Raw genomic sequence first — 23,716 nt, 5'->3', positions numbered from 1 at the left:
TCTGAAGGCGTCATTATTTCATGTGAACTTTTGTGTGAATGTGACAGGGAGAATTCCCATTTTCTGGATGAGAAAGAGAGCAAGGGTCAAAGGGTTGAACAGGATCCAGCCAGAAACCCTACAGACCCGTTCTAGAGAACATCCCTTTGTAATCTGCTCCCCGAGTTTCCTGACCCTGCTGGGGTGTCTGCTAGGCTGGAAACACCATTCACATCTGTCTTTCAGTCTGCCTGGATCAAAGGAGAGACAGAGATTCAAAGGGGTTTCACAGGGATACACCCCACCTCAGTCAGCAGGACTTGGGAAAGGTGGGAAGGCAGGCAGAGGCTCAGTTCCGGCTCTGTAAGGGCCAAGGCCTGCGGCGGGCACAGTGCCCGCCCTCGTCAGCCTAAGTATCGTTTTTCTGTCTCCTCTGGACTTTGTTTCCCATGTCCGGGTGGGGACTGAGAGGAGGGGCGCACCTGCTCCTGGGTGGGGCCTCTGTCCCCTTGGCAACCTGTGGCCAGGGCGGAGCCCTGGGGCCTTTCCTGCAGAGGACAGAGCCTGGGGCTGGGAAGTGGCCCGCGCACCTGGAGCGAGCAGGTGAGGCTGGGGACGCTGGGAATCCAGGAAGCTGGGAGGCTGGAGCCCGAAAAGAAGAAGGGGTCTTTTGAGGTATGCCTACGGGCAGGGTTGGCTGGCCTACAGGGGGCCACAGGGAACCCCCATCCCCATCTGTACTTCACCACATTTAGCCCTAGCTGGGGCCCCACCTTGTCCTTCTGAACCTCTTTATCACCTGATAACCCAAAAGAAATCCTGGGCCTGATGTAGATAAAGTTTCCATAGGTACCCCAAATGCCAGAACACCAAATTCTAGTTCACCAAGAGAGAGGGGCTGGAACCAAAGACACCCTCATGACCAGAGGTCTGTGAGGACCATGGACTCTGGGCCTGATTGGAAGAAACCAGAGGAGCCATGCCTGGCTGTTGAGGCTCAGGCTTGTCCAGAGTCCAGGGTCCCAGGTAAGCCTTGACAGGTTTCTCCAGGGCCAGCTATCTAGGCAACAAAAAGGCCCTAAGGGACAGGCTAGAGGTATCCGAAGGACACCGCCCTACTAGGTGGTGGCCCCATCAAGAAACCTTTGCCCCGAGGGTAGAAGGCCAGAGGAAGCAGGTGCACTCACAGGGACCATAAACCCAGTTTCAGTAGGGAGTCACAGGTCCAGGGTGCGGCTGGGTGGAGCAGGCTCCTTGGAGCCTTGGTGGTAATTGGGAAAAAGTGGGCTTTAAAAAGCCCTCCATGTCTCTTAGAATTTCCAGTTTCAATGGTCTGTGCCCAAGTTCCTTCAGGGTACAGCAAAAGTGGAGAGGAGACTCCTGTTGGGAGATGAGGACCTGGAAGGGACCCTTTGCAGCCAACAGGGCTTCTTCAGTCTGGCCACCCACTGAGCTCTGGTCCCTTAGGAGACCCTGAGAGCCCTGGCTTTGGAGCTTAGGTGATCAGATCTACAGCCAATGAAGCTTCTATTGAATGTTTGCTGTCTTACCAGGAACCTAGACCTGAATTAGGTTTTATTGTTGTTTTTATTTTTTTTGGAGACAGGGTTTCCCTATGTAGCCCTGATTGACCTAGAACTCACAGAGATCCTCCTGCCTCTGCATCCCACTGGGGTTAAAGAAGTGGGCCACTACACCCAGCAGAACTCGGTTAATAGATCCTTGGCAAGGTTGTCCTGCCAGCCAAACCCATCTCAGAGAGGGGCCCGGTGGCCTTGAATCCCAACCCAGAGCTCCACCTTCTGACCTGAATCACGGCAGAAGAATGAGAACTCCACCTATGGAGGGGTGACACCCTTTCTCCAGAGGCCACGTCTGACTGTCCAATGACAAGGGCCATAAAATACTGTATACATATCAGTCAGTCTGCAAACGTGGGTGCACAACAGCTCTGGGCTAGGGGGTGGGAAGCAGCAGTGAGGCCAGTGATGGGGCACCCCAGAACAGCAGGGTTGATGGGGCACCTAGGAACAGCAGGGTTGGTTGAGCCAGTACTTGACTAAGTACTTGCTGTGTAGAACTATCCACCCATACAGAATGAAATTCTCCCATTCTCAGAAGGGCTGTGGAAGGGGAAGCGGATTTTCTTCCATAGGACCTCTAGGAGTGCTGGGAAAGCCCAGACAGTTAAGATACTCTGTTTCAACGTACAAAGAATGGACTGGAAAGGCTCCAGGGTGGAGCCCAGCCTAGAATCCCCTAGTAAGAGGATGAGGACGTGATCATGGGTGGAGACCCCTAGAATCCCCCAGTGACGGGCTGGGGGTGCAGGCTTGCTGAGATTGGTGACCCTCTAGACTGTTCAGAGTCAGGTTGTGGCCTTGAGCACTGAGGGGCTCCAGAACTGCCCTGTAGACTGAAGAAACAAAAGTGAAAGGGATTCTGAGTGCCTGGGAAGGAGTTGCGGAAAAGGTCAAGGTCGAGCTCCAGATTACAAGTCAGTGTGTCATCTGTGGCTCTGAGCCCCACCTAGCACCAGGGACAAGGTCCAAGGCACTCCCAGTTATTCTTGGCTTTATGGTGTTGAAGTGGGCGCTGCCGAGATGGAACCAGGTGCCCTTTGAAGCAGAGATCCAAGGGGTGAGAACTGGGAAACAAACTTTGCTACGTGCTCTGACCTCAGTTTCCCTACATGCCTTTGTCCATTGTCAAGAACCAGAGCCCCAAAGGCTGTCTGAAGATCTGGTGAAAAGACCTGGGAATTAGTGTGAGGGACAGGTCTGTGCCCTGGAGAGAGGGAAGGGCATGGTGAGACACCTACAGTCTCTGGTGTAAGGGTGACCTCGATTCACGTTGCTGAAGAGAGGACAAGGGCCGGCAGGATGGAGCAAGAGCAGGTGTTCAGCTTGCAGGAGATGAGTGGGTGGCTGTGCCTGCAAGAGTCAGCTAGCTGGAGGGTAGCTGGGTGTGATGGCTCTTGCCAGTCATCCCAGCAGTGGGGTGGCTGAGGCAGGAGAGTTGGTGCAAGTTCTGACACAGCCTAGGCTACAGAGTGAGAGTATGTCTCCGAAGGAAGGAAGGAGGAAAAAATAAAGACATTAGATAAGAAAGGGTAATAAGTTTGTTGTGTGAGCTGCAGTCAGGTACAGTTTGATCCAGGAGCTTAGATGTTTTTGAAAAACGCCATGTTGGGCTTGGGTTTGCTGTCAAGTAGCTTTGCTTGTCATGGGGCTCCTGCAGCCCCCTGATACTGTCCCTGTCCTCAGGTGAGCTAACATGGTCTCTTTCTCCTTCCTAAGTGAGCCTGGAGATCTCCAACCTGCAGAAGGAAGGTCACACACAGACCCTTTGAGATGGATCGAGTGACCAGATACCGCCTCTTCAGCAACCCCCATTCATCTCGTGTCACCAGCTTGGCACTGGATAAAGACACCAGCTATACTGTTGAGCTAGCGGGAGTAGGGCCGGAGGCTGGTTGGAGCCAGGGTGATTTGCAGGCTTGGCCCACTGAGTACCAGACCAGGCCAGATACGAAGAGAACAAGTATGTCTTCCACCAGACGCGGCTTCCTTGGCCAGCAGTCCCCAAGGTCACTGTACTTGGAAGAGGAGGATGAGGAGATGAAGGCTTACCGTCTAGATGACAGCAGTGATGCCCTCTACAGGCAGTCAAGGGACCTGCACTGGGCAGTCAGGAAGGGTGGCACCGTGGCCACGCTCCAGGCTACATCAGACCACGGGGACCACAGGACTGCTGGCCGGCCCCAGTCCAAATCCCCAGAGGAGATCTTGGTGGACACGGAGCAAATTGATTTCCTAGCCGCTCGACAGCAATTCCTGAGTTTAGAGAAGGCGAACACAAACCCGGTCACGTGGAGCCCCACAGCTAAGGAAAGCTTTGCACGTGCCCCACCAGGCATCAGCCAGGTCCCCAAGACCCCCACTGGGCCCTACCCAGCCAATGGCTATGCCACTTCTCCCATATCACCAGCGAAGGACGTGACCGTGGAGAAGTCTTTCCACGCTTCCCCAGCTAGGTCCATTTATACGGTCAACGACCCTGGCCACCAGACCCAAGCAGAGTCCCCTGAGACCCACAAAGAGACGCCCATCGAGAGAGAGATCAGACTGGCCCAGGAGCGAGAGGCAGAGCTGCGGGAGCAGAGAGGGCTTGGGCGGGCCTCTGGGCATCAGGAGCTGGTACAGATCCCCAGCAGGTCACTGCTCAGCAAGGTGAGCCTGACAGAGATGCTCCCACGAAGAGACAGGGGCCGCCCATCCCTCTACGTGCAGAGGGACATGGTGCAAGAGACACAGCGAGAAGAAGATCATCGGCGAGAGGGTCTGCAGGTGGGTAGGGCATCCACACCTGACTGGTCTTCCCAGGACCCTCAGCCCGGGCTCCAGAGAAGCCTGAGCTCCGACTGCATCCTCAGCCCAGATGCCCGAGCCTCAGACCCAGCTCCAGAGGCGAGGAAAGTCAACCGGATCCCACCAGATGCCTATCAGCCGTATCTGGGTCCTGGGACCCCCAAACTAGAATTCTCAGCCTTTGGGGTGTACAGCAAGCCAAGTGGTGTCTCCACAGAAGACACCAAAGCCACAGCCTTCCGGAAGGCCACGGAGTCTCCAAGGCACGTCTCAGAATCCTCCAGAAGGTCTCTGAGCTCAAAACAAGAGTGGTCCAAGCCTCCTGAAAAGCCTGTCAGGGGAGGTGTCGTGAAATTACAGAATTTTCACCTGCGTCCACTGCGATTCAAGGTCCCAGATGTCCCCCAGGGGGCTGAGACCTCCCATACCTGGGGCTGGGAAGTAGCCGGAGGCCCTGTGTTGAGGCTACAAAAGTCACAGTCGGACCTGCTGGAGAAGGAGGTGGAGAGTGTCCTGCGGAGGGAGCGAGAGGTGGCTGAAGAGCGGAGGAATGCCTTCTTCCCAGAGGTGTTCTCCCCAGTGCTGGACCAGGATGAGAGCTGTGAGCAAGACTCCCGGAGTTCCTCCCGAGCTTCTGGTGAGCAGGGATTCAGAGGGTGGCTATTCTGTCCTGACCACCCCCGGGTTGGAGAAGGAGAGTTGGAAGGCAGAGTTCAAACACACCCATTTCTCCCAGGAAGTAGGTTTTGGAGAGAAAAAACACCAACTTTGCCTTAGAGCTTTTGACCGCTCTGTTATCGGGTGCCTAGGATTTGGCTCTATGGCTCTGAATGTTCTCGTACTGGACATAGAAGTTTGTAGGTCTTTGTCCTCGCGATTGATTGCTCCTCTTTCTAACGACATGTTCTCCTTCACTTCATGGTATTTTTTGACCTATAGTCTATCTAAAAATTTTTCTTGAGTTGCTCTTTTAGTCGATCTGTCACGAGTTGTCTGTCAGCCTGTCTGTTCACCTGTCTTGATAAGCATTCCAGACTCTAGTGCAGAGACCTCCAGTCTCCTGGCCCGGGTCCTGGCAGCCCCCTCTCCTGAATGCCGCCCCCTGCCCCCACCACAGGCATCACTGGCAGCTATTCTGTGTCAGAATCACCGTTATTCACGCCCATCCACCTGCATTCCGGCCTGGTGTGGAAGGTGGAGGCCCCAGAGGACAGCACTCCACCAGGTCAGAAGACGAGAAAGGAGTCTTGGGTGAGTTGGGGTGACTGAGGTGTGACCACAGGGTCAGGTGAGCTCAGTACGCTGTGTGTCTCATCCCATCTCTGCTACCTGAAAGGACACACAAGCAGGAGACATTGTCCCTATTGTGGGATTACCCTCAGGGTCAAAGGAGAAGACTGATGAGGAAAGAAACAGATACTATCTAACTGGTCATTATCTTTTTTTTTTTTTTTTTTTTGTTTGAGACAGAATTTTACTATGTAGCCCTGCCTGTCCTGGAACTCACTCTGTAGACCAGGCTGGTCTCAAACGCAGAGATCCACCTGCCTCTGCCTCCTAAGTGCTGAGATTAAAGGTCTACCATATTTTTAATTTTGGGGGGGGGGGAGAGAATGTGCCACCATGCATGTATAAGGATTAGAGACTGTAGGACCACCTTGGTCCGTGGTCCTCAGTCTCTTTGTTCACCGTTATCTGCAGCCGGCCCCTTGGCTCACCACCTGCAGGCACTCTCCTGCCTCATCTTCCACCCCACAAAACGATAGACTCACAGACACACTCTGTTGCTTTCTTCTTCACACTTGTTCCAAGGATTTGAACTCAGGTCCCACACTTGCAAGGCAAGCATCTTACCTTCTAAAGCATCTCCCTGGACCCCACAATCAGCACCAGGCTGTCCAGAAGTTACACCTTCACAGAGCAGCCTGATTTCATGGACAGTTACCATGTACAAGGACCATGCTGGGAGAGTGACCCCACGCAGGGACACCTCAGAGAATGACACACCCTAGCCTCCCCGTCACAGCCTGACCCCATGGTGAATCTGAATGACCCAGATTCAAATGCAGGCAAGCAGCGGCTCCGTTCTTACCTTTGTCTCCTCCTCTGATAACCATGAGTGTTCTGTGGATGGAGTGTCATCTGTGTGCTAGGCCAGCGCTGGTCACAGGAGGCACTTAGTTCACATCTGTGGTCCGCACTGCGGTACGCTGAGACTGACTATGCGCTGCCATACACTGAGACTGACTATGGGCACTGTCAGCCAGGGGCTCCAATGAGTGGAGCTTAATATGATAGATAGCCTTGAGTTCGGTGACCACAAGACTCTGGGAAGGTGCTACCAGCTGGGGGTCTCGTCCTATGTCACCAAGGGGTGATTCAGCCGTGTGAGAATTTTCAGGTGGGTATTGGGGCTGGGCGGGAAGGATGAGCACTGATTTTCCTTCTTCTCACCCAGTATGCAGGTATCAACCCCTCAGACCATGTCAACTCAGAGGTAAGTGAGCTCCAGAGGGAAAGGACTCGAGTCTCTCACTTCTTGGCGTTACCCCAACGATAGCACTGAAGGCCTTTCACTGGGATGTAGGACTGCACTAGCTATCTGCTCTGTTGCCAGAGTCATCCTAGGGTAGATTGTGCTGCCATCTGCTTATGATGCCTGCTATGGGCACAGATTATGGCAAAAAGGTGTGTGTGAGGCTTTTTTACTGGAAGACAAAGATTTCAACAGATTGAGCCATGGTCAGAGCATCATCATCATCATCATCATCATCCTTCCCGGCTTGGCCACATGGTGCAAACTATGCTGGCCTCTAACTCACAGTCTTCCTGAGTGCTGAGATTAAAGCTGTAACCCTTTCTGGGCTGAAGCTGGGCTCGTTTCCTTGCTGTGGAGCTCAGCAGAAGTTAGCAGGTTCCTAGGTTGTGCTGTTAGGGGGAAAGAGGAAGTGCCCGCCTCAACTCTGGGCGAGCTGGGGGTGGTCCATCTCTTCATGGGGACTCCACACCTCCTTGTGTGCAGGTCCTGGGAGCCACAATGGTGAAGAGACACAAGCATCTCTTGGCAGAACGCTGGGAAGCACACATCTATGCCAGCGAGGATGAAGACTGAGACTGGAAACGGGGGCCCATTCCCCTGTCGCACCCCAGTCCTGTGGACGCTGCCAGACCTGTCCCAAACCTCTGCCGTCAGGCTCCTATTTACACACAACCCAGGCTTATGTTTGCGGCCTACAGTTGGTTGGTTTTCGGGGGGTGGGTGAGTGTTTCCTGCTTAGGGGTGTTTCTCAGCTCAGGCTGAACTGATAATCCAGCCAGGCCTCTGTGTAGCTAAGACTTTCTCAAATGCTCCGGGGTTCATGGAGGAAACAAGGCTGCCCACCCCACCTTGGGATGTGAGGCCCTGGGAGGTGTGGTTCCAGAGCGCCCTCTTCCATTCCTCAGAACCTGCCATTCCGGTCTTGCCAACCCCAAACATGTGCCCTTTGCTATGAAATAAACCTGTCCTGAGCTGCCTGCCTGGAGTAGAGGATGCAGCAGCCCCTGCCCTCTGTTTCTCTGAGGTCCTGGGACTTCGTATGTTCGTATGTGGAGAGCTAGGCACACAGGTGGCAGGGATGTGTCGCTGGACAGGGAAGGGAGGACTTGAGCAAGATGGTGAGGACATCAACATCCACTAAAGGCTCCGAGCCTTTGCCACGCCCCCTCTGCAGCAGGCAGCCTGTGTAGCTGTCCCAGGTGACAACGGGGAATAATGAGGGTGGGTGCCCTCCTTCTCCAAGGCCCGCTGGGAGCATCTGGGAGACAGTTAAATTCTGTTGGTCCCACAGGGTCACTGACTTGCAGCAGATAGCTGTCCATGGTAGGTATTTGGAGATATGTATCTTTAGGGTTCCACAGGAGCACCTTTCATTCCAGCACTCAGGAGGCAGAGGCAGATGGATCTCTGTGACTTTGTTTGAGGCTAGCCTGGTCTACAGACAGAACAGCATTTTATCCACTGCCTGAGACTGCCAGAGATGGGCTCAGTGGGTAAAGGACAGCCAGGGCAACATCAGAAACCAAACACACACACACACACACACACACACACACACATACGTACACACACACCTCACCTCACAGAGGCAGCCTGGACAAAGAGGTCTTTGCCCTGGAAATTCTAGCCTCAAGAAGGAAGAGCCTTCCCCAGGAACAGTGGCTAGAGGTCTCCTTGGCTTGTGGCCCCATCCTTCCTTTCCTGACTCAGCAATATGGTATCTCCCAGTCTCTCTGCCTCTGACTCTCTCACCGCCCTCTGGGACCTGAACCAAGAATGCCCCAGGATGATCCCCAGATCAGGACTGTCGGTCTGAACCCATCTGCAGGGTCCCTTCTGCCACTGAAGGTGATATAGCCCCAGTAGCCAGGGCTTCTGTGGTGGAACCCCAGAGCCTTCTGCCTGCCTGTGGTAGGGTGTCAATCAACAATGGCCTTCTCTCAAGCCTGCCCGAGATGGGCTCAGTGGGTAAAGCGCTTGCCGCACAAGTGTGGGAATCCATGTGTGGGTACCCGGGACCTGTGTAAGTGACAGCTGGGTATGTTGGCTCACCTGTAATCCTAGCACAATGGAGCCGGGGAAGCTGGCAGGGTACACTAGTCAGAACTGTGAGCCTCAGGTTACAAGGTGCCAGCAGTCAGGGAAGACATCTGGCTTTCATATGTGCCTGTACACATGTGTACTCACAGATGTGAGAAACTTGCATGCACACACAGACACACACACACAAAGGAAAAATCCCCACCTATATCATGTCCTCAGGTTGCCCCTGCACAGGGCACTTGCCCAGGCTGTGGTGTTGGCTCCAAGTGTGGCTGGTGTCTCATTAAAAGCCTCTCATTTGAGGCTGGAGAGATGGCTCAGCAGTTACAAGCTCTGACTGCTCTTCCAGAGGTCCTGGGTTCAAATCCCAGCAACCACGTGGTGGCTCACAACCATCTGTAATAGGATCTGATGCCCTGTTCTGGTGAAAGAGGAGGAGGAGGCACACTCGACCGGCAGTGCTGGAACCAATACACGTGTGTCCTTAGTGAAGAACAGCGGGCGGAGCAAACCAAACCTAGGCTCAGTGCTCGTGTCCCACTGTCTGTGGGGTCAGATTTATCCTCCTTCATCAAGAGTCCTTTCACACGCCTGCTCCGTAAACATCCTTTCTCCTGTGTCAGCGTCAGGAAACATTCTTTCATGTTTCTGCTCTAGCCGACTTTCACCTGTGCGCCCCAGCAAAACACCATGTGATGTAACTGACTTTCCAAAGAAACCAGAGGTCTCCCCTTCAAGCATCTGCTCACCAGCACAGCAGGTGTCTGACTGGCAGCTTCCCCCTTCCTCCTACCCCATCCCCACTTGTGACTTTTCCCAGGCTCAAGGCTCTGCAGGGCGACCAAAACCCAGTTTCTCTGGGAAGACCAAAGTACAATCAGGAAACCAGCCTTGGGTCCCCTCTGGTGCGAACTTAGGTCTTGGTGCAGAGACTAGAGCATTTTCTCACTTCCAATTATGTGCAGAGTGTGTGTGACATAATTTGTAGACATCATATCATGTCTACAAATTCACTGATGCCCAAGGAAAGTCCATCCCATGATCATCACAGACTTGCCTTGGGTGAAGCCTTCGCCGTGTGTCATATGTCCCCGGTGGGCTTGGGAGATCAGCGAGGTTGTGTAATTTTGTTCACGTCACAGAGCCATCAGTGTCTGGGCTCTAGAGGACTGAAGTTGGGTGTGGGGACAGCCAAAGGTCTTTTGGAAAGAAGATAACCCAACCCAAACAACTCAAAATGACTTTTCATAAACCAGGATTTATTGGTTGGTTGTTTGCTTGCTGGTTTGGCTGGTTGGCTGGCTAGTTTTGGTCTTTCAAGGGTCTGCCTTAGTGAGGGTTTCCATTGCTGTGAAGAGACACCATGTGAAGACCAAGGCAACTCTTACAAAGGCAAGTATTTAATTTGAGCTGCTGACAGCAGGTCAGTTCATCATCGTGATCTGCGAGTGGCAGATGTGATGCTGGAGAGACTTCTACATCCGCATCTGAGGAGGAGGGTCTCCTCTGCGCTGGGTGGAGCTTGATTGAAGCCCAACCCCATATTGACACACCTAACTCTAACAAGGCCACACTGCTTGCTAGTATTACTCACCATGGGCCACCGAGTCAATGGGAGGTCAAACCTATCCAACCACCAGAGAATCTATCTGTATAGCAGACCCCTGGCCTTCCTGGAATTTGCTCTGTAGCCCAGGCTGGCTTGGAACTCACAGGGATCCATCTGTCTCTGCCGCCCAAGCGCTGGGTTTAAAGGTGAGCACCACCTCTGGGAAGAAAACCTGAAAGTTAACTGCAGCGGCAGCTAAGCCTCCCTCTCTTCTTCCCTGAGAACTCAGGCCAAGCCCAGGACACCGTCCCAACTCAGCCTTAAAAGAAAGGGTGGCTCTGTTAGCGCCCGGTCCTACCCCAGCACGTGTCGCTGCACACGGGGTGGAGGGGGCTGGGGGGACGCACAGCGCAGAATTAATGGCAGTCCTCTTGAGCGGGGTTAAGTCAAAACCTCCCAGATAGAAACAGCATTTGAACTCAGCCACCAGAGGGAGGCAAAACACTGCGCAGGGGAGGAGGAGCCTGGATGAGGAACAGCTGTGGCAGGTGCCAGGCTGGGAGGAGGACAGCAAGAAGGTGGGCCACGCAGCACAGATGTGTCCCTCTCCCGCACAGTGCTTAATGTTACGACACGGGAGGGGTGGTACATGCAGAGTGTACATGCGTAGGTTTGTTTGGATCTATTAAATTTTATTTATCTTTGTTACGGGGTAGTGTAAGCCACGGACTGATGTGGACACCTTTGTGGAGTCAGCTCATTTTATTTTCATTTTATTTATTTTCATGTATGTGAGTGCACTGTAGCTGTCTTCAGAAACACCAGAAGAAGGCATCAGATTTCATTACAGATGCTTGCAGGGAATTGAACTCAGGACCTCTGGGAGAGCAGACTCTTAACCACTGAGCCTCTATTTTCATTTTAAAGACAGGCTATCTCTGTGTGGCCCTGGCTGTCCTGAAACTCAGTCTGCAGACCAGGCTGGTCTTGAACTGGCTCCCCTGGCTCTGCCTCGGACTGCTGGGACTAAAAGTGTCTGCTATACACCAGATAGCTCCGAAGGGTAGGGCTCAGGTCTGGCTTGCTCAGCTGCTGTGCCAGCATGAATTTTGCTGGTCTGGACATTTTTTTCTTTTTCTCATGTTGAGAATTAAAGCCCCAGCCTCCTGTACACTATCCAAGAACTCTGACACAGCCACAAACACGGACTTTCATTTATATTTTATTTATTTTGAGGTTTGAAAATGTTCTGTATGTGCGGGGGTGTTTTGTTTGCATGGCTGCCTGTTTACCACAGGTGTGAATGGTGCGGGGAGTCAGAAGAGGACATCAGCTGCAGATGCCTTTGAGCTGCCGTGTGCCTCTCAGGAGCAGAACCCATTCCGTTTTGTTTGGAGGGGAGATCAAGACAGGGTTTTTTCTGCATAGCCCTGGCTGTCCTGAAACTTGCTCTGTAGACCAGGCTGCCCTGAACCCCAGAGATCCACCTGCCTCTGCCTCCCAAATACTGGTATCAAAGTCACAGGCCACCACTGCCCAGCGACTGTAAAAATTTATGTCAGAAATAATGGCATACATCTCTAAAGACAGATCTCACAGGCTGTAAGACTGAAGGAAACTGAAGACCAGCCTCAACTACACAGTGAGACCTTGTCTTAATGCAGACAGACAGACAGACAGCAGACACAGTGAAGTGAGCTCTCATCTAGTGTGGAGGAGGCCCTAGGCTCTACACCCAGCGCCATAAACTGTGTCAGCTAGTCAAACAGGGACTGAGAGTTCTACACCGAAGTTCTTGATCCGAAGGCAGCAGAAGGGGACTGTCTTCCAAAAGCAGCCAGGAGGGTCTCTGTGCTAGACAGTGGTTAAGCATGAGAGACCTCAAAGCCCACCGGCACACCTACTCTAACAAGGCCACACCTTCTAAGAGTGCCACTCCCCATGGGCTGTGCACTCAGACACATGAGGTATAGGAGGCAAGAGGGTAAGAAGTTCAAGGTCATCCACAGGTAAAGAGAATTAGAGGCTGGCCTGGGTGGCCAGAGACCCATTCCTAGAATGAAATAGAATAAGTTGTAAAGTTTCTAAACAAATATTCCAAAGACAAATAATTGCATGCTGACTCCACTGATTTACCTGCATGGGTTCCTGTGACAGAGGTACCCAAATTGACAACTTTACCACATCAAAAATGTGGGGCTGGACATTAAGTAATCCCCCACCATCCCCCACCATCCCCACCATCCTCCACCATCCCCACCATCCCCACCATCCCCATCATCCCCATCATCCCCACCATCCTCCATCATCCCCACCATCCTCCACCATCCCCACCATCCCCATCATCCCCACCATCCTCCACCATCCTCCACCATCCTCCACCATCCCCACCATCCTCCACCATCCTCCACCATCTCCACCATCCCCACCATCCCCATCATCCTCCACCATCCCCACCATCCTCCACCATCCCCATCATCCCCACCATCCTCCATCATCCCCACCATCCCCACCATCCCCACCATCCTCCACCATCCCCATCATCCCCACCATCCTCCACCATCCTCCACCATCCTCCACCATCCCCACCATCCCCACCATCCCCCACCATCCTCCACCATCCTCCACCATCCTCCACCATCCTCCACCATCCCCACCATCCTCCACCATCCTCCACCATCCTCCACCATCCCCACCATCCTCCACCATCCTCCACCATCCCCACCATCCTCCATCATCCCCACCATCCCCACCATCCTCCATCATCCCCACCATCCTCCATCATCCCCACCATCCTCCATCATCCCCACCATCCTCCATCATCCCCATCATCCCCATCATCCTCCACCATCCTCCACCATCCTCCACCATCCCCACCATCCCCCATCATCCCCACCATCCTCCATCATCCCCACCATCCTCCATCATCCCCACCATCCTCCACCATCCTCACCATCATCCACCATCCTCCATCATCCCCACCATCCTCCATCATCCCCACCATCCTCCATCATCCCCACCATCCTCCATCATCCCCCACCATCCTCCACCATCCCCCACTATCCTCCACCATCTTCCATCATCCCCACCATCCTCCATCATCCCCACCATCCTCCATCATCCCCACCATCCTCCATCATCCCCACCATCCTCCACCATCCTCACCATCATCCACCATCCTCCATCATCCCCACCATCCTCCATCATCCCCATCATCCTCCATCATCCCCCACCATCCTCCACCATCCCCCACTATCCTCCACCATCTTCCATCATCCCCACCATCCTCCATCATCCCCACCATCCTCCATCATCCCCACCATCCTCCATCATCCCCACCATCCTCCATCATCCCCACCATCCTCCACCATCCTCACCATCATCCACCATCCCCACCATCCTCCATCATCCCCATCATCCTCCATCATCCCCCACCATCCTCCACCATCCCCCACTATCCTCCACCATCTTCCATCATCCCCACCATCCTCCATCATCCCCCACCATCCTCCATCATCCCCCACTATCCTCCACCATCCTCCACCATCCTCCATCATCCCCACCATCCCCCACCATCCTTCTCACTAGCCTCCCATCATATCCCGCATCTCTCTTTCTTCTCTCGTGGTCCCCAGGTCTGTTCTGGTTTCCACCTATGTGTTGCAAGTAGTTGCAAGCACCACCCTACAGCAGCATATGACGGTCCCTCCTCTCTCATCCTCTTGGCTTCCACCTTATGAATGTCAAAGCTAAATCCCCCTCATAGCGGCTCAGATACTAAGAGAACATACTGCTCTTAAAGGGGACCCAAGTTCAATTCCCAGCACCCACACAGCAGTGCACAACCACTTATACCTCCAGTTCCTGGGGTTACGAGCCCTCTTCTGGCCTCTAGGAGAACTGCACACACAGGATGCACATTCATACTTGCAGGCAAGCACCTGCACATAAAATACAAATAAATAACCAATTTAGGTGTCTGGTTCCCGCTCTCATAGCCAGTGCAGTACATTGAGCTCCATAGAAACAGCACCAGGGCAAGTGAGAGCCAAACGGACACTGGACAAGTCTGTGCCTCACTGAGAAAATCAACTAAACGTGGGCAAAGGCAATTCTAAGAAGCCGAGAGGCAGAATGTCCTCATATGCATTCTTTGTGCAAACCTGCCGGGAGGAGCACAAGAAGAAGACATGGACGATTCTGTCAACTTCTCAGAGTTTGCCAAGAAGTGCTCAGGAAGGTGGAAGACTATGTCTGCTAAAGAAAGGGGGAAATCTGAAGATATGGCAAAGGCTGAGAAGGCTCGTTATGAAGGAGAAATGAAAACCTACATATAGCCCCCCAAGGGGGAGACCAAAAGAAGTTTAAAGACTCCAATGCACCCAAGAGGCCTCCTTCAGCCTTCTTCTTGTTCTGTTGTGAGTACTACACAAAAATCAAAGGCGAACATCCTGGTTTATCCATTGGTGATGTCGCAAAGAAACTAGGGGAGACATGGAACAACACTGCCGCGGATGACAAGCAGCCCTGTGAGAAGAAGGCCGCCAAGCTGAAGGAGATGTAAGAGTAGGACATTGCTGCCTACAGAGCTAGAGGAAAACCGGATGCAGCGAAAAAGGGGGTGGTCAAGGCTGAAAGGAGCAAGAAAAAGAAGGAAGAGGAAGATGAGGAGGAGGAGGAGGAAGAAAAGTAAGAACACAATGATAATAAGGTGGTTCTAGCTCAATTTTTTTCCTTGTGTATAAAGCATTTCACCCCCCATACAACTCACTCCTTTTAAAGAAAAAAATTAAAATGTAAAAAAATAAATAAATAAACAAATTTAAAGATTGAAATCATAAATTCTAACAATATCCCAGAGCCTCATTCTGTATTTCTCCCTCCTTTCCTGTCTTCTGCTGCCGGCATCTTCCTCCCACATGCCTGGACAGTGGGGCCTCCTCTGCAGGGGCTGAGGCTTCAGGCTTCCACAGTACTGCAGGTTTGAGGACCACCCCTTGTAAGGACCACACTTTCATTGAAGTTGTGGGAAATCCCGACCAAAAGGAAATCATGGGCACATCAGTCCTTTGCTCTGGGTCACCCACAGTTTCTTATTCTGAGACAGGGTCTCCCAGACACTAGGTCAAGCTGGCTTTAAACTAACCTCACAGCCCAGGATGGTTCTACTCTTCTATTCTTCCTCCTCAGAGCTGAGGCTGCCATGTGACAAGCAGGGGCCGCTGTCCCCTTCTCTCTGAGAACAGTTATACCGTTGATTTTTGTAGAAGGTTTTGTATATTTTTGCACCTGAGTTCTCTGTTGATCATGCTCTACCAAGTGACTTCTCCCCAGTGCCATTTGTAACTTGTTTAAAATAAAACAGTAACTGTTTTCATTAGAAATAAATTGCATATGCAAATGCTGAGTGAGTCATAGCTGGGGATTGGCCGCCAACCATGGAATCAACTTCTCTCTGCAACAAAAGAAATTCGGCTCCTCACTGAAGAGACTGAGACTGCAGCAGTGGAGCCAAAATTAGACCCCTGCTCTCTGAACAATTGTCCTTGCTTCAGTGACCACATGGTCAGGATGAGTCTGGAAGGTTCAGCCCCTGAGCCATATTTGGACTTTTCTGAGGAAGTCTGCTGGTCTGGCATGAAACCCATAATTGCAAGTCCCCTTTCCTGTCAGGAAGCAGCCTTCTTTATCCTGTTCGTTGTGGTCAGCAGCCTGGACAGGCAGTGACTTGCAGGGACCCAGGCCGCTATCCCTACCCCGCAGTGAAACAACCTTGGGTTAGGGATCCTAGGCCATCTGGGATCATTTCTGAGCAGTTTGTAGTAAATGCAGTGGGCAGTCCACGTAGGGTGCTCAGAGCTTTGCTGAGTACTGTACAGTACTGTGTACTTTGAGGTGGGCGTGGCAGGTGAATAACCCTCATCTCAGGTTTCAGAAGGCTGTGCTAGGATTGTTGTGAGTTCAAGGCCAGCCTGGGGTACATTACTTTTCAGTCTTAAGAAAGAAAGAAAATCATTCCCAGCCCACTCAGGAGGCAGATACAAGCAGATCTCTGTGAGTTTATGGTCAGCCTGGCCTACATACCAAATGCCAGGCCAGCCAGGGCTACATAGAAAGAAAATAAATAAATAAATAAATCAGTCTGGGAGGTGGTGGCGTGTGGCTTTAACCCCAGCAGAGGCCACTCTTCTCTGCAGAGTAAGCTCCAGACAGCCAGGGACACACACAAAGAAACCCTGTCTAGATCATAAGCAAGCAAACAAACAAATACAAAAACAGGGAATAGAGAAATGTCTTGTGGGCTAAGGACTCTGGCTGCTCTTCCAGGAGACTCAGTTTGATTTCTAGCACCTACATGGCAGCTCACCACTGTATTTAACTCCAGTTCCAGGAGCTCCAACACCTTCTGACCTCTACAGACACCAGGCCCACACATGGTACACAAGCATCCGTGCAGGCAAAGCACTCAAGCAAACAAGGAAGAAACAGCATTTAAATAAGTAGACAGGGATTAAAAAGAAAAAAGAAATAAAAACATGAAATGAAGTTAGGCTTCCTCTTAGTTTCTTTTGATCTTCTGAGTCAAGTTTTCACTGTGTAGCTCAGTATGGCCTCAAATTCCCGATGCTTCTGCCTGACTCTTCTGAGTCAGAAAGATGGCACTGGGCTTGGCTCCCAGGAGTGATTTTATCTCCAGCACTACAGAAACAGAGCTTGGTGGCATGTGACTGTCATCTCAGCAATAAGGAAACAGAGACAGAAGGATCAGGTCATCTTCAGCTTTATGTCCAATTTGAGCTAGCCTTGGCTACATGAGACAAAAAGAAATGCAGGTAGCAGGCAGTCTTCATAGTCCTTCCCTGCCCTGTTGACCTTCAAGGTTGAAAATTCCTAAGGAGCCACTAGGGCAGCGACAGCGACAGTCACATCCAAACCTCCAAACTTAGAAAATTGGGCCACAGACATCCCTAGCAGGTTTTTCCAGCCCTCGGAGGCAGTAACGTGCACCTAAGTTGCTTGGACTTGCTGGAATTTCTTCCGTGGTACAACAAGCAGACCTGTTGCGGTGTGGTGTGGGGTGTAGAGAGGAGTGTAAAAGGGGCAGGATGTTGAGGGATATCCCGGTGTTTGGAACCGGGTTGCAGCCCAGCTTGTAGGTGGCAGGAATAACTTCTTCCTACCTTCCTGCTCCCTGGTGGTATAGCTGCTGCCTAGAACCCCACAGTGAAGGGCTGGAGGTGTGACCTCAAGGACCCTGCGTAGAGTCAGTCAGTCCTCCAGTTAGGAGCAGGGCGTGCGCTCAGGTGTGGGTGGGGTCCCACCTAGAATCCCGCAGAGAGGGGGGCTGGGGCGTGGTCAGGGTAGAGCTCCGCCTAGGATTCCGCGGGGCGGGGCTGGGGCGTGGCCAGGGTGGAGCTCCGCCTAGAACCCGGCAGTCAGGGACTAGAAGCAGGGTCAGGCCTCAGCTCCCCTCTAACAAGTATGAAGCCCGGGGCTTATGATGATATGTAGAGGAGTGGAAGAAAATCACCCGCTATGGAAGTCTGAGGACGTGGGAGGGACTTTGCCGCCGTCGAATGTCTGTGTCCATGCCTGGGCTGTAGCGGTAGTCTAACCCTTCACACCCCATCCCCCAGGCTCCTTCCGAGTCCAGACAGAGAAAGGAATTCCTGGCTGAGTCTAATTTAAAACAAACAAATAAACAATGCTTGGAGGGAGGAGAATGAGAGGAATGCGGGCGTGGCTCCTCACTGCAGGAGAACTGGGGCCTGCCGGGACAGAGGTCACCATGACCCCATCAAACCCCCACCCCGTATCTGCAGGGAGCTGGAAAGCACTATTAAGCCCACCCCTGCCTGGTCTTCCAGCATTACTCTATTTTATGGCCTTTTTGGTCCGCTGGTTGCAAATTGGGGGAGGAAAAAAATAAAAAAAAACACGGGAGGCGGAGATTACAAAGAACAGATTCCGGATCCCCTGGTCCCGGGAAGCCTTTGTTTCTTAAGGCTGGGAGGCTCTGGACTCGGAGTACCGGTTACTGTTTTTCCTTCAAGGGAAGCTCTGCAGAGAGCAAGGGCTCAAACTTTCCCAGGTAGTTTGAAAAACAGCGAGTTTTCTGTTTTTTGTTTTTAAAGTGTATTTCTGCCACCTGGGTGGTTCTCAGTTGTCCTCTCAGTCCTTGAGAAGCTAAAGCAGAGAGGGGTTGCGGCATTTCTAATGACAACTGAGCCACATGAGACCTTGATTGTCTCAAAACATTGTTGGTGCAACACCTGTCTTGACCGCACTCAGGAGGTGGAGAAGGGGGGACCGAGCATGCAAGGCAAACTCTCAAACTGTCTTTTCCAAAGAGAAAATATTTCAAGGTTGAGAGCATGCCTTGGTGGTGAGGCCCTGGTATCGAATCCTCAGTACTGAAAAATAAAATAGTTTTACTTAGCTCTTTCCTGATGCATCTCTGAATACCACACACAATCTGAAATCCACAAAAAATAAAATCTTAGAGGCCAGGCTGAGGTTTGCAGGTGATAGGAAAGCCACCCCTGTTTGTTTTTCTAACAGGGAACTATTTTATCTGGATTTAGAAAGCAGCCTGCTCAGAAAACACAGCGGTGAGGGAAACCCTGTGGGGTCTGTCTGATTCTAGACTTCTCCAGGATAAAGTCTGGGAACTGGAACCTCGGAGAACATGGGTCTCTCTTTATATTTCTATTTTTACATGTATGGGTGTCTTCCCCGCACGTATGTCTATGTACCGAGTGTATACTGGTACCCACAGAGGCCAGGATCCCTTTGGGTATCAGATCACCAGAGACTCACAGATGGTTGTGGGCCACTACATTGGTGCTGAGCATTACACTGGGTCCACTGGAGGAGTAGCGGGTTCTCACAACCCACGAGTCACGTCATCAGCCCCATCTGGATCTGTTGTAAGCCAAGGAGGAAACAGCAATAGCTAATGTTGTTTCGGAGGCATTTGACTGAGTACTGGGAAGGCCATGTTTGTGCCTAATCCTGGGGTTTGTTAACCTATGGTTTTTGTCGGGAGCATTGTCAGCCTATGGGGTTTACTATAAGATGAATATGTATATATTGTGTATAATTTTAGGTAAATATAAAATAATATGATTCGTTGAGGTTGTATCCAAAAACCTTGGAGTTATCTGTCTCTCCTCCCTCTGCGATGAACTCCCTCCATCCTCCCTAGGTGGAGCCCTCTCCTCAGAATCTTGTTTCATCAGAGTCCCACTATTCCTACCCCAAGCCCCTCCCCCACCCCTATCCGTTTTACACTTCCCTGGCTTCTGTACTTACTACAGTCTACACACATCTGAAGATGTGAGTATTTGAGCCTCCAATAAGAGAGAGAACATTGGATGTTTGTTTGTCTTTCTGGGTCTGGGAATTCCAGCTACTTTTTGTGAAACTGGTCTCAGGTGAGTTCACTGGCTTCATTGAGTACAATTGCCATGGGAAAGGGGGAGGGATGGAGGAGGGAGAGAAAAAGAAGAAAAAGAAGCAAGCAAGAGAAAAATGTCTGAGTTTATATAGGGAAGAGCCCCTGGGCTGGGAAGTTCCGAGTTGGGGACAGGATAGGTCAGGCAGGGACTGAGGGATGCTGGGAGAACCTGGAAGCCAGGCCTTTCTGGTAAGTAAAATAGGTACCTCAGCCCCTTGTCCAGGGGTGTGTAACCAGTTTTCTTTTCTTTTCCCTTATACATAGAGCAGTAAAGACAGCTCAGCTGGTCTCTGTGGAGTTGGAAGCTGAAGCCTTTGGACTCATGCCAAGAAGTGGCATAGCTCCCTCATATGGAGACTTTGTCTTAGGTTTAGGGAATTCAACACGCTGGCTTCTGTAGTAGCTTCGGCCGTTTCCAACCCAACAGTGAATGGGAGTTATCCTCACCGCCTCCAGCGTGTGTGGTTGTTAATCTTTGCTTTTCTGACTTGGGTCAGGGGTTGAAGGTAAATCCGTCTTACTGAAGGCACCACATTTAGGACAAGGGACTGTTTGATCATCCCTGGAAGCTTCGTTCCTGCAGTCTGGTTCCCACAGTTCGAGGAACTACCACGTCAGTTAACAAGGGAGAGATCGAAGGAGCACTTAAGCTGCCCCTGCTGTCTGAGACACATACAGCCTGGACGGTGACCGCCGTGGCAGGGCTATCCTGCCTGTGGTAACCTGCTGTTGGGTTTCAGACCTGGGGAAAGAAGCATATTTTACTTGGGTGCATATTTTACACATCAAGGCCGACCTCAGTCCCTACCTGACCTATCCTGCCCCTAGCTCTGAACTTTGCAGCCCAGAGGCTGGGCTGCCCTTCCCCCAGAGGTTCCTCCCTACAATAATCCAGACATTTTCGCTTCTCTGCCCCTTCCTTCTCTCCTGCTCTCAGCCCACCTGAGAATGGTTTCCCAATAAGCCTGCATTCATATACATTTTAATTCGTTTGAATTGGCTCATTTACCTGCTGAGAAATAACTTATCACTGACAGCAGTCTCATAGGACGGAAGGCACACTCAACAGGAGGAAAAACAGGCCTAGTACTGGAGTCCTAGCCAGCTTCCCAGGGCCAGTCGGGTCATGGATCTTAGAATTAATTCACTACCCCTCTTAGGGCAGACCAACATAATTCTTAACTATCTTATCCTTACAGCCACCACCCTTAGTCATCAAAGAAGACCCTCTTTACGCTGAGCGGGATTGGAGCTCCAGGATAGATCACAGCTGCTTTGTCTCAGGAGACAAAGGTGAAGGTGGGGCAGAGAGACCGTAAGAGGCAGACTACCAGGAAATGGACTGTGAAACCGTGCTACAAACAGCTGCATGAAGGAGACTGGAACATTGGCAACACCAATTGACAGGCTAACACGGTCAGAGGAAAATGTCACTCGGTCCCATCCCTAGACAAAGAACGGCAGGCAGCTACCGACTGCTGGGAAAACTAGGGATCGGTTTCCTGAGTGTTCAATGCAGAGCAGTCAACCCAGAAACTACATATACAGAAATTACAAAAATTACACACACACACACACACACACACACACACCCCAAAAGAGAAGAGACTATCCATCTAAGGGTGATGGCAGCAGTGGGGTGGGGGTTAGAGGGAGAAAAGGGAGGTGAGACGCGATGGAATTCTAAGTTAAAAATGTGCTAGCCATCTTTAACCCCCGCTCTCCAGAGGCAGAGACCGGTATGTTTCAAGGCCAGCCTGGTCTACAGAGTGAGTTCTAGGACAGCCAGGGCTACACAGAAAAACCCTGACTCAATATCAAGAAAGAAAGGGAAAAAGTAAAGAAGGGGATTGGAACTCACGAGCCAGACAGGGTTCTACCACGGAGAGGGAAAAGTGGAAATGGTCCCCACTTAACCAAGACGTATTTCGAATTTCGATTGATACCTGTTGGCGGAAGGGAAAAATCAGGCTTGTTCCAGTGACGTCTCAGTGAGTATATAAACCACACTTGAGAGTAGGTATTGTATTCAGTAGCTGGCACACACCTGTTGTGTGTGTCTGTCTGTGTATTTGGCTGGTGTTTTTTGTTTTATTTTGTTTTGTGTGTGTTTTTTTGTTTGTTTTGCTTTTGTCTGTTTGTTTTTTTTCAACACTGATTTATGTGCCTCATGATTAAGTGCTAGAATTATTGCCTGTCTTGTTTTAACATTTTTGACTTATTGGGTTTTTGCTTGGTTTTGTTTGTTTGTAAGAGAAAGAGAAAAAAAGATAAAGTTGGTTGTGTAAGGAGGTAGAGGGGATCTGGGAAGAGTTGGGAGATTGGAAAAACATGATCAAAGTGTATTATTTGAAAAATACTAATAAAAATTAATAATACAAATCTAGCCATAGCTACAAGGTAAGACACAGTCCCAAAGCAAAAAGACCTGGCCAGATGGGTCAGTAGCAGAACCCGTGGCTCCTGAGGTAGATGACCCAAGGTAGCCAGGGCCCAGGACTCACAGGGTGCAAAGGGAGAAGCAACTGCTGTCAAGTCGTCCTCTGACTTCTGTGAATGCTCTACTGTGTGCGCACATGCGCGCACGCGTGCACGCACACCATCAACAAGCAAATCTAAATCTACAGAGTCTTCTAAAAGAGAAAAAAGCCCAGCCTGGCAGCACACGTCCTCCTTTTGCCCACACTCAGGAGGGAGATGAAAGAGTTAACCTTTCATCGTCTGCCACATAGATTGTGGCCAACCTGGGCTAAAGGGTGAGGCTGAGTGTGCAGTCCAGGCTGCAGGAGGGTCATTCACTGGTGTTCACTGGTGTCTGTCACCAGGCAGAGTTCCGTAAGGCCACCTGAGCCACTGCTGGGACCAAGTGTTAGTTGTCCATTATGAATTATTGATGCTGCAAAGATCACCCCACACTTTGTGAGGTCCTCATCTCTAGTTTCCTGCGTTACCCTTGATAAAAAGAACCTTGGGGGAGGGCGGCACACAGTGTAGGACAGGTCCTGCACGTCCAGAGCATTCCAAGGCCATGGCACGTAGGAACCAGACTTCATGGCTCAATGTCAGGGAACAGCTTGGCTTTGCCTGTCTTAGTTTTTCAGGGATAGGGTCTCTCTGTGTAGGCTAGGCTGGCCTGGAACTTGTGACCAGATCCCTTTCCCTCATCAGAGCTGACACTAGCTTAAAGTGTACCATGCAAGGTCTCCCATGGGTGCTGCAGACATGGGTGAGATCCAATCATTTTCTGAAGAAAAAGAAAAAGAAAAGAAAAAGGAAAATAAAAACCTACTTGAGACCAAGTCTCTCTATGTAACCCTGCCTCTTTGCCCAAGTGTGAACCCTGCACATCTCCAGCAATTAATTGGTCATCTTCCCAGGGGGCAGCGTTCCCTCTCAGGCCATCATGGCTAAGCCTGTCCTCAGTGCCTGGCTTTTATCTTTACATTAAGAAGGTGTCTTAGGCTGGGCAGGAGGCACAGGCCTTTAATCACAACACAAGCACACAGATCTCTGAGTTTAAGGCTAACCTGGTCTACAGAGCAACTTCCAGGACAACCAGGGCTATACAGAGAGAAACCCTGTTTTGAAAAGCAACAAAAATGTCTTAGGACCAAGGTCCTCAGCATTCACGAAGCCCTACGGTTCCTTTCCCAGCATCTGTCATTCGTTATCAATGGAGGAAGGACTGGGAGTCAAGGTCATCCACAGCTCCACTGAGTTTGAGGCCAGTTTGAGCTACGGTCGACCCCATCTCAAATAAAAAAAACAAAACCACA

General features: G+C 51.3%; 1 protein-coding gene across 1 annotated transcript; it reads left to right on the top strand.

Moving 5' to 3' along the window:
- Positions 1–3,332: 3,332 nt before the first annotated feature.
- MISP (mitotic spindle positioning) lies at positions 3,333–7,461 on the top strand (the record flags this gene model as incomplete). Its single annotated transcript, XM_080936043.1, has 4 exons — positions 3,333–4,986; positions 5,467–5,600; positions 6,808–6,846; positions 7,372–7,461. 4 exons carry the CDS (start codon positions 3,333–3,335, stop codon positions 7,459–7,461), a joined length of 1,917 nt encoding a protein of 638 aa, XP_080792169.1.
- Positions 7,462–23,716: the final 16,255 nt, after the last annotated feature.

Source organism: Micromys minutus (genome assembly GCF_963924665.1).
Source record: "Micromys minutus genome assembly, chromosome: 22".
In the NCBI taxonomy this organism is placed as follows: Eukaryota; Metazoa; Chordata; class Mammalia; order Rodentia; family Muridae; genus Micromys; species Micromys minutus.
This window is presented reverse-complemented; position numbering and strand designations above follow the sequence as displayed.